The sequence below is a fragment of the Coturnix japonica genome, chromosome 27 (genome assembly GCF_001577835.2).
Source record: "Coturnix japonica isolate 7356 chromosome 27, Coturnix japonica 2.1, whole genome shotgun sequence".
NCBI lineage: Eukaryota > Metazoa > Chordata > Aves > Galliformes > Phasianidae > Coturnix > Coturnix japonica.
Genome location: NC_029542.1, coordinates 3,990,144 through 3,999,443, shown reverse-complemented (window position 1 = coordinate 3,999,443; position 9,300 = coordinate 3,990,144). Strand labels below are relative to the sequence as shown.

General features: G+C 60.8%; 2 protein-coding genes across 2 annotated transcripts; both read right to left on the bottom strand.

Annotated features, from left to right (window-relative positions):
• Nucleotides 1–854: 854 nt before the first annotated feature.
• CSF3 (colony stimulating factor 3) lies at nt 855–3,140 on the bottom strand. Its single transcript, XM_015885560.2, has 5 exons — nt 2,641–3,140; nt 2,319–2,482; nt 1,935–2,042; nt 1,687–1,833; nt 855–1,610 (listed from the first exon to the last, which is right to left on the bottom strand). Exons 1-5 carry the CDS (start codon nt 2,654–2,656, stop codon nt 1,440–1,442), a joined length of 606 nt encoding a protein of 201 aa, XP_015741046.1. The 5' UTR covers nt 2,657–3,140; the 3' UTR covers nt 855–1,439.
• A 1,076-nt stretch (nt 3,141–4,216) lies between these two features.
• Nucleotides 4,217–8,648, bottom strand: PSMD3 (proteasome 26S subunit, non-ATPase 3). Its single transcript, XM_015885945.2, has 12 exons — nt 8,423–8,648; nt 7,374–7,564; nt 7,025–7,162; nt 6,709–6,845; nt 6,441–6,631; nt 6,186–6,289; nt 5,975–6,089; nt 5,584–5,703; nt 5,400–5,503; nt 5,035–5,190; nt 4,808–4,858; nt 4,217–4,719 (listed from the first exon to the last, which is right to left on the bottom strand). Exons 1-12 carry the CDS (start codon nt 8,595–8,597, stop codon nt 4,642–4,644), a joined length of 1,560 nt encoding a protein of 519 aa, XP_015741431.1. The 5' UTR covers nt 8,598–8,648; the 3' UTR covers nt 4,217–4,641.
• Between the last annotated feature and the right edge of the window lie 652 nt (nt 8,649–9,300).

Genomic DNA, 9,300 nt, shown 5'->3' with positions numbered 1-9,300 from the left:
ACACGGAGCAAAGAGCAGCTGCTCCATCGCTCTGTCAATATTTGCAGCCCTGTGCTCAGCTTTGGCCCTTCCCAGCGCTTCACCTTCCAGGAAAGGGTTGGAGCCGGGAGAAGGGGTTTCCTGTAAGCGCTGATAAGCCGGGGCAGGAAGGAGCGCTGCTGCTGTTGGCTGAGGGCTGCTGGGGCGCAGAGTGAGCTCAATCCGTGCTGGGAAACAGGGGGGGGGGTTGGAACAGGGGACCCGCAGCTCAGCCCCGGTTCGGTTCGGTTCGGTTCGGGGATGGCGACGGTCACAGGATGTGAGCACGGGTCGGGCACGAGGCAGCGGGTGGGGATGCGGGGACAGCCCGCAGTGAGGCAGCAGCCGCGTGGTGTTGGGGAGCGGCCGGGGATGCCCATGGGGGGGGTTGGGGGGCTCTCCCGGCCCCGCTGTGCGCCCTCAGCGCGTCCCCGTGGCTGCCCAGCTCCCTTCTCTCCCTGATGGAGCATCCGCAGCGGCTGCGGGGCAAAGAACTCCAGGGGGGGGAGAGATACCACCATCATCACCATCACCACCATCATCATCACCATCATCGCCACCGCCGCTTCCCCTGCTGCAGCCCGTCCGGAGCTCACAGCTGCGGTGCTTTCTAAGAACCCTCTGCCCACGCAGCAGCACAGGATGGGGAGAGGAAACAGCCCCCGGATCACATCCTGCGCCCCACGCGTCCCCTCCCCGTTGCCACACCAAGATCTGGGCTCAGCCCTTTGCTTTGCCCTCCCCACATCCCCGGCCCCGCTGCGCTCGGGGGGCTCTGAGACATCGGGGGGTCCCGGAGCCGCAGCCCCGTCACATAGAATATCACCCAGCTCAGCTGTTGGAGCCCAAATCGACTTTATTTCCATCGTTGTGACATATATAAAAAGCAGCACGAGCTGCTCTGGGGGCCGACCCAGCTGCAGGAATAAATACAGTACGAAACAGCGCTGGGAGGACCGGGAGCAGCCGAGAGATTCTGAGACACGAATGTAGGCGTAGGAGGGGGCACAAATAAGTTACGCTGCAATAAATAGGAGCCGAGTGCGGGCAGAGCGGAGCCTCAGCCCCAACGGTGGGACCCCATCCCGGGCCGCTCCCCTCCTCACCGACAGCGGATAAATTCCGCTCCTAGAAACGAGCCCGACGGCGGCGACATCGCGGCCCCGTCCCTGCATCCCCTGGCGGTGGGTGAGGGATCCCGGTGGGGTCGCCGAGCTCAGCCCGGCTCAATCCTCGTAGCAGAGATACGCTTGTGTTTAAATATTAAACATGGCTGGTGCTGCACAGAGACCCGTGCACGGACGGCGGCGCAGGGCCGGCACCCTGCGTGGGGGCTGGGGGGGGGCGGCGGGACCCCCCCACCCGGCCGGATAAATATTAAATAGCCATAAATATTAAATAAGCGGGGAAGGGCGGCGGGGTCAGAGCCGGGCGAGGTGGCGCAGCGCTCGGTACGCCGTCTCCAGGAAGCGCTGGAAGTTGGCGAGGATGAAGAATCCTCCGACCTGCTGCTGGAAACGGGTGGAGAAAGCGGGCGGGGGGCTGCGCTGCTGGGCGGGGAGAGTCACCGTGTCCAGGCCCAGATCCTCCATCTGCGGGACACAGAAGCGGCGTCACCGACGGCTCCGGACCGTCCCCGTGTCCCCCCGTGTCCCGCCCCGTCCTCACCTGCTGCTGGATGTTGGACGACAGGTTGGCGGCGTCCAACTGCAGCGTCTCCACCAGCGCCGTGTGCTCGGGCAGCAGCTGCAGGACGGTGCCCAGCGAGTCGTGGTACGAGTGTAACCCGGCTCGGATCTGACCGAAACAAACCTCCTGCGGGGGAACGGCGATGGATGGAGGGGGGTGTGTTGGTGATTAGAGCCCAGCCGGGCTGAGGCCGGGGCGGCTCGTTACACGGGTGGGCGCCCACTCACCGCCTGGAAGCCGCGTTTGTGGCACTGATCCAGCGGTGCCTGCATAAGGGGGGGGTCCGGCCGGACCAGCTGCAGCTCTTCCTCCGTGCACAGCTGGAAGGTGTCACACTGTGGGTGAGGATGAGTCAGAGCTGCAGAGTCTGGGACACCCCGTGAGGCTGCCAGGGCACAGCGACACCCCCGGGGGATGCGGGACCCCCCCCAGCTCTGTGTGTATGAGCTCAGGGCAGCGACCTGCTGCTCAATGCAGGGATGGAGAGCAACGTGGGGAGGGCCGAGCAGTGCAGGGATGGATGGGATGGGATGGGTGTGGGGAGGCCGCTGGTCAGAGCCCCATAGAGCCGATAAGGTGGGAGGGGAAGGTCGGGTTATGGGGGCACTCACCACCACGCGCTGCAGAGCGGCCACGTCCCCCCTGATCTTGCGGGTGAACTCCAGGTTCTTGTGCAGGAAGAGCTGGAAGTCGTGGTCCCCAGAGAGCTCGGCCAGAGGAGCCCCATGAAGCGCCTGCCACAGGGCGCCCAGCACCAGCGCCAGCGCCAGCACATCTGCAGGACAGCGGGTCAACACAACGGAGCAACGGGGACCCCCCCAATGGATGGGGGTACAAAGGAGAACAGGGAGGGGATGGAGGAGATGCTGGGAGGGTGGAAGGGCTGCGGCCCCACGTGCCCCCCGGTGCCACCCATGGGTCTGTGGTACTCACGGGTGAGGCAGCACATGGTGCACAGCTCCGTGTCTCCTCCTGCAGCACAGCCCGGCCCGGCTCGGTGCCCTGCCCCGCTCTGCGCGCCCTCATCGATCGGGGCATTTTATAGAGGGCTGTGGGGATTCACACCGATGTGGCAACAGTGCTGATTGCTTCATTGTCTTAATCACCAGCATGCAAATCCCGGGCTCTGGGTGCTCCTGTGCTGCGCTGCAATGGGGCTTTCCTGGTGCTGCAGTGCCACCGAAGCACAGCGGTGCCCGGCCGAACGCTGGTGGTGGGTGGGCAGTGCTGGTGCTGCACCAGTGCCCGGTTACAGCTGGTCACTCATTAACCAGCTGTGGCAGGGACGGTGGCTCTCAGTGGAGCCCCTCACCGTGGTGTCAATGTGGCTGCGGGACCATCATGGCCACAGGACCCAGGAGAGACCAGCCCTGAGTCCCCTGGCAGCACCAACACCTGGCAGCGCTGTGCCCGGCCCCCACATGAACCCTCCCTGCCGGCCCCTTCGGGGAAGCGGCGCCCAGGGGCAGCCCCGGGGGGGTTGGCCGGTCCCAGCCCCCCCGAAGTGACGTGGGTTCTGGGTTGGGGCCAGTTGCAGTGAGTGATTCCAAGAGGATCTTATGGGCCGACGCCAGCTGGGCCAGCTGCTGCCGGGCACTGGGACCCTGCGCTGTCTGGGTGCTCACAGGGTTGGGGTGCAGCCATGGATGGGGTCACCCCACACAGCCCCCAATAGGAGAAGCCAGGAGGCCTCACCCAGCACAACGCAGTGTTAACTCTGAAGCCTAATGATGCCGGACCCCCACCAGCATAAAGGCTCTGCCTGAAGCTCGTGGTGCTGTGATCCCATCTGTGTGCTGGATCCCTCCAGCCCCACAGGGAGCAGCCGGGGCCGTTCTCAGCACAGCGGATGTTGTGTGATCGCTGTTCCTCGAGCAGCTCTGCTGCCTCAGCAGGTCAGTGCTGGGCAGGAATTGGGGGCTGCTTCAGGGTGGGGTTGAATCAGCACCCACGGGGCCCAAAGCCCCCACCAGGCTTCCAAGGAAGGAAGTGGCAGCCGGACCCGAAACCCCGTGGGTGGCAGCGTGGGGTCAGCACAACGCGCTGCGGTTCTGCCTCGTGGCCGCTCTTCCTCTGCTGACCCTCAGCCCCCTCCCAGCATCCGCCAGGAAGTCACCACTTCCTGGGTGTCCCTGCAGGCTGCCGGCCCGGCTCACAGCCCCGTCCTGACCCACAGACCCCACAGTGTTCCTGGAGCAGGGATGGGGCTGTTCCCATTCCCTGGAGCTGCTCCATGCTGGAGGCACAGCCCCTGGCTGCCGGCCCAGCATTGGAGTGCTGGGACATCCCCATGTTTCCCCCCTTCCATTGAGCACAGCTGCTCCCAGCTGCCAGCAGCACCCGGCCGTGTGGCCCCCACCCCATCTCCATCCCCATCTGTTCCCTGTGGGACACACAGGCCCCACTGCATCCCCTTTCCCATTGGGAACGGGAGGAGGTGTCAGCATGGGGTCCCAGCAGAGCTCCTCCCTCTCCAAGCACAACAGACCCACGGCAGGAGGACAGGGGGGTGTTTTTCCAACTTTTATTTTAAAGTCATAATTGAAGCTTAACAAAGTCTGACCCCTCGATCAGTGCAAGAGCCGTGGGGGGGTAACAGTGATGCCCAGGGAGCCCAGCTACCGCAGCCCCAGCCCCAGCAGCTCCCATTCTCTGGCTGTATTGTGCTCCTCGCGGGGCTCAGCAACAACTGACCACAGGCGACCTCAAAAGAATGTTTGTTTATTGGGGGGTTCCCTCTGTGGGTGAGGGAACAGGAGCTCAGGGCCTGTGGTTGGGGGCTGATGAACCCCGCGTGCCCCCCGCTCCCAGTACAGACATGCAGGTACTTATAAAAGAAAGGCAGAGGGGGGGACTGGGGCCGCGTGGGGCAGCTCTCCCTCAGACAGCATCTTCCTTAAGGACAAATAAAAAAACACAGAGCCAGGCCAGAGGTCACGGGAAACCGTCATCGTCGTCCTCTGCCATTTCCTTGGCAAACTCCAAGTCCTGCTGCTCGCGCTCCCGGCGCTCCTGGAAAGCAAAGGCCAATGTTGGGGATGGGGCTGTGAAATGAGCCTGGTGCCCTCATGGTCCCGACAATGAGAGGGTGAGAGCTCACCTCTGCAGATTCCAAGTCCTTGTTGTAAGATTTGGGAGGGAATCTCATGGCCTGGAAAGCCAAACAAGAGGAGAAGCTGTGAGCTGGGAAGTGCTTCCGCTCTGCCCCGCTGTCCTTCCACTCACAGCAGCTCTATTGCAGCCTGAGCCAAACCGCCTCCTCCTTCTGTACCACCCCTGTGCCCCCTCAGCCCCCCCGGGGTCCTTGCAGGGCTGCTCCGTGCTCACCTTGACTGACATGTTGTGGATGTCGAGGCAGAAGGAGATGCGCTGGTGGAACGCCAGCTGGGGCTCCCGGGTGGAATAGATGTCAATCATCTCCTTTGACTGCACGTAACCCTTCTCGTGGTTAATGCTGGCCTCAATCACGCCGTCCCGGATGGCCTGAGAGCCAGAGGGTGAGTGGTCAGGGCAGCAAAGGAAGGTGCTGGGGAGTGGTGAGCTCAGGACAGTGCACAGAGATGGGAGTTGGTGCCCTCAGCACCCCCAGAGCAGCACAACTAAGAACCAGCAGCCCTGGGAAGGGAATGTGTTGGGGAAGGGAATGAGAGGCCTGGCAGGAGGCAGAGGGATGAGGAATCCTGCACAGATACCTTGGCAACAATGAACTCCGCATCCTCGGGGCTGTCCAGCTGCAGCTTCTGGGCAATGTCAGCCAGGGAGATGCGGGAGTAGGAGAGGCTGATCATGCGGACACCTGGGGGGGAGGAAAAACAGGAGTGGAGCCCCACACCATGCAGAGCAGGGCGGCTGCCTCCCACCCACCACCCCTCCTACCCGTCTTAATGACGTTGTGCCTCAACCGAATGATCAGCGTGTAGGTGCCGTCAGCCTGGAACTTGTCCCCAAACTGATCCAGGACTTGGTTGAACTTGGCCAGGTTTCCAGTCCTGACAGCTGTGGGGGGGGAAAGAAGAGAAGAAAACGTGTGAGGGAGGGAAGGAGGGAAGGCCGGGGTGTGGTGGGAAGCACAAAGCTGCCATCAGCCCCGTCCAAGAGGAAAGGAGAAGCCGGCCCTTCAGAAACTGCTGACTGCTGCAGCAAATTGGCACCGCTCAGACTGAGGAGAGGAACCCCCGACACCCCCCCAAACCAGCCAAGACTTTCCTCGAAGTGGGGCACCCTGTGCCAAGGGATGGGGGCAGGGGAACAGACAGCAGCAGCGTACCCTGAGTCAGCAGGAAGTACGGCATGAGCGAGCGCTTCAGGGACGGCTGCCTGAACTGCAGCCTGTCCGGGATCTCCCCCAGCAGCAGCTCCACCACGATGAGCAGCTTGTGCACCTTGCATAGAAACAGGAACAGCCCCTGAGCTCCCAAAGCTGGGAGAACCCAGGGGCAGCTTCCTTATGGAGTGTAGGACACCAGGTTCCTGCTTACTGTCTGCTTGAAGCCAACAGCTGTGTGCTGCGGTGCCTTCCGCAGAGCGTTCGTCATGGTTCTCCTGGCCTCCGAGTACTCCAGCTGAATGGCTTTGATGCGCCCTGGGAGAGGGATGGGAGCGTTCACATGGGGCTGGAGGTGTTTGGGATAAGCAGATCTGACCGAATGGGGCTTTGCATCCTGCCTGAAAGCTCCATCCCCAGCTGCTCCAGGGGGTTCTCTGTGGGACCGCAATCCTGAGCTGCATCTCACCTGTGTAATAGAGGTACCGGGCCCACTCGTTGTTGTTGGCCTGCTCGGGAAACACCGACTTGGAGACGAGTTTCTCTGCTTGGTCGTAGAGGTTGTAGTGGAGATAATTCCTCAGCAGCAGGTTGAGCAGCGTGGCCTGACCGTCTGCATCGTGGCGCAGCGTGGCCGTCCGCAGCCGGGCGTGTAAGAAGCTGCAGGGAGGGGACAGAGTGTGCAGGGAGGGGGGAGAGAACACAGGGAGAGCTTGGCCTTGCGGGGTTGGCCGTACCTCCTGACCACATCGAGTTTATTCAGGAACTCATAGATGCGGGAGTGGTAGTAATAACACTTTGCCACCACCAGGTCAAGGGCCCGGCGGTTCTGGGAGCTGATCTTTTGCATCAGGTCGTCAGATACTTTCTGAGCCTGCGGGAAGGAAAATGAAGTCAGAGAAAAGGAAACGCAGCCCAGGAGGAGCAGGAGGAGCCCAGAGGCTGCTCCAGGCTGGAATAGATGGAAGCTGCTGAGGGAGGCAGGTCCCTGAGGCTCCCCCCTTTTGCCACACAAAGGGCTCAGGTTTGGAGCTGCACCTGGGGGCTCCTCACCTCTGGATATCTCTTGCTGTTCATCAGGTAGATAACGAGGAGGAGCTGCAGGTAAACCTCCACCTCTGGCAAGAGAGGAGCTGAGGCCGCTTTCCCCATCCGAGGGCGGAACTGCAGCTCAGCTTCTGTGTCCATGGGCTGCGGGGGGGAGAGAGATGCTGAACATCAGCCTGACCCAACCAGAACCCACATCGTGTCCCACTCAGCCCTGTGCCCTCATCACCCCCCTGTCTCCCTATCCCCTTCATTATCCCCCTAGTTACCCCCCTATCCCCCTCGTTACCCCCCTGCCCCACACAGCAGCGCTGTATTGGCTCCCTATGGGCACAGCTCCATCCCATCGCCTCACCTCCTCCAGGAAGCTGAGAAGGAAATCCCTGACGGTGCTGTTAGAGGTGAAGAATCCATTGACGGCCTTATGCAGCACGTTGGCGTTCAGGCGGCGGGACGTGGACGGCAGCGCCCGCAGCGCCCGCAGGACGTAACGGGGCTCCTTCCCGGACACGGCCTTCTCCAGCTGCTTCACGTGCTCCTTAATGTCTGCAGGACACGGGGGGGGGCACATAGGGTCTCATGGGGTCTCAATGGGTCTCAGTGCATCTCATGGGGTCCCATAAAGTCTCAATGGGTCCCATGGGGGGTCTCAATGGGTCCCACAGGATTTCAATAGGTCTCATGGGGTCTCAATGTATCTCATGGGGTCTTAATGGATCTCGTGGGGTCTCAATGGGTCTCATGGGTCCCAGTAGGTCTCAATGGGTTCCTATGGGTCCCAATGTTTCTCTATGGGGTTTCTATGGGTCCCAGTGTTCCCCTATGGGGTCTCTATGGGTCTCTATGGGTCTCAATGGGTCTCAGTGGGTCTCAATGGGTCTCAGTGGGGGGTCTCAATGCATCTCATGGGGTCTTACGGGTCTCAATGGATCTCATGGGTCTCATAAAGTCTCAATGGGTCTCATGGGATCTCAATGGGTCTCAATGGATCTCAATGGGTCCCAATAGGTCTCAATGGGTCCCAATGGGTCCCAATGGGTCTCAATGGGTCCCAATGGGTCTCAATGGGTCCCATGGGGTCTCAATGGGGTCTCTATGGGTCCCTATGGGGTCTCAATGGATCTCAATGGACTCAATGGATCTCAATGGAACCCTATGGGGTCTCTATGGGGTCTCTATGGGTCCCAATGGTTCTCTATAGGGTTTCTATGGGTCCCAATGGTTCTCTATAGGGTCTCTATGGGTCCCAATGGTTCTCTATGGTTTCTATGGGGTCTCTATGGGTCTCTATGGGTCCCTATGGGTCTCTATGGGTCCCAATGGATCCCAATGGCTCTCTATGGGTCCCATCCCCGTTCCCCCCCCGTTCCCCACAGGCCCCATCACCCCGCTCCCTCCGCTCACCCTCCAACGTGACGGCATCCACCTCCCGCTGTGGCTGCCGTTCCCCTCCCGTCTCCCCCGCCGTCCCCGTGGCCGTTTCCTCCTTCATCTCCACATCTGGCGGTGCTGGTGGCGGCCCGTCCGGAGGCGCCTTGGCCTTGTCCCCGCGCCGCCGGGCCGCCCCGTCCTGCTTCATGGCCGGTGACACTGCAACACGCGCGGGGCGAGTCGGGACGGGGCAGGAGCGATCAATCGCCGACCGAACCTACCGGCCAGACATGAGCGATCGAGAGCCGAACTCGGCGCCTCTCGGGTACTTCCGGAAAGAGAGATCGGGAAGTTCCGGAAAGCTCTCGGGTGTTTCCGGCTGGCTCTCGGCTTATTCCGCCGGTTTATTGGGGCTGTGTGTGGCCGGCCGGGCTGTGCTTTCAAATAGGGACAAATAGAGATATATAGGGACTCAAATAGGGGCATATAGGGACAAATAAGAGACATATAGTGACATATAGGGACATATAGGGACATATAGGGACATATAGGGACATATAGGGACATATAGAGACATATAGGGACATATAGGGACAATATAGGGACATATAGGGACATATAGGGACCCATAGGGACACATAGGGACACATAGGGACACATAGGGATACATAGGGACACATAGAGACACATAGGGACACATAGGGACACATAGGGACATATAGGGACACATAGGGACACATAGGGACACATAGAGACTCAAATAGGGACATATGGGGACATACAGGGACTTCAATAGGGACAAATAGAGACATATAGGGACAAATAGAGACTCAAATAGGGACATATAGGGATATATAGGGACAAATAGGGACTCAAATAGGGACATATAGGGACATACAGGGACTTCAATA

Bases quoted from the DNA above. Each gene is read 5' to 3' on its own strand.
- CSF3 (XM_015885560.2), bottom strand. The intron at 1,834-1,934 runs GTGAGTGGGCGC...GTTCCCCCGCAG, and splicing joins ACAAACGCGGCTTCCAGGCG to GAGGTTTGTTTCGGTCAGAT. The intron at 1,611-1,686 runs GTGAGGACGGGG...TGTGTCCCGCAG, and splicing joins CGTCCAACATCCAGCAGCAG to ATGGAGGATCTGGGCCTGGA.
- PSMD3 (XM_015885945.2), bottom strand. From the start codon at position 8,597: ATGAAGCAGGACGGGGCGGCCCGGCGGCGCGGGGACAAGGCCAAGGCG. The intron at 6,846-7,024 runs GTGAGGAGCCCC...TCCTTCCCGCAG, and splicing joins ACAGCAAGAGATATCCAGAG to GCTCAGAAAGTATCTGACGA. The intron at 4,859-5,034 runs GTGAGCACGGAG...TTGGCTTTCCAG, and splicing joins TCCACAACATGTCAGTCAAG to GCCATGAGATTCCCTCCCAA.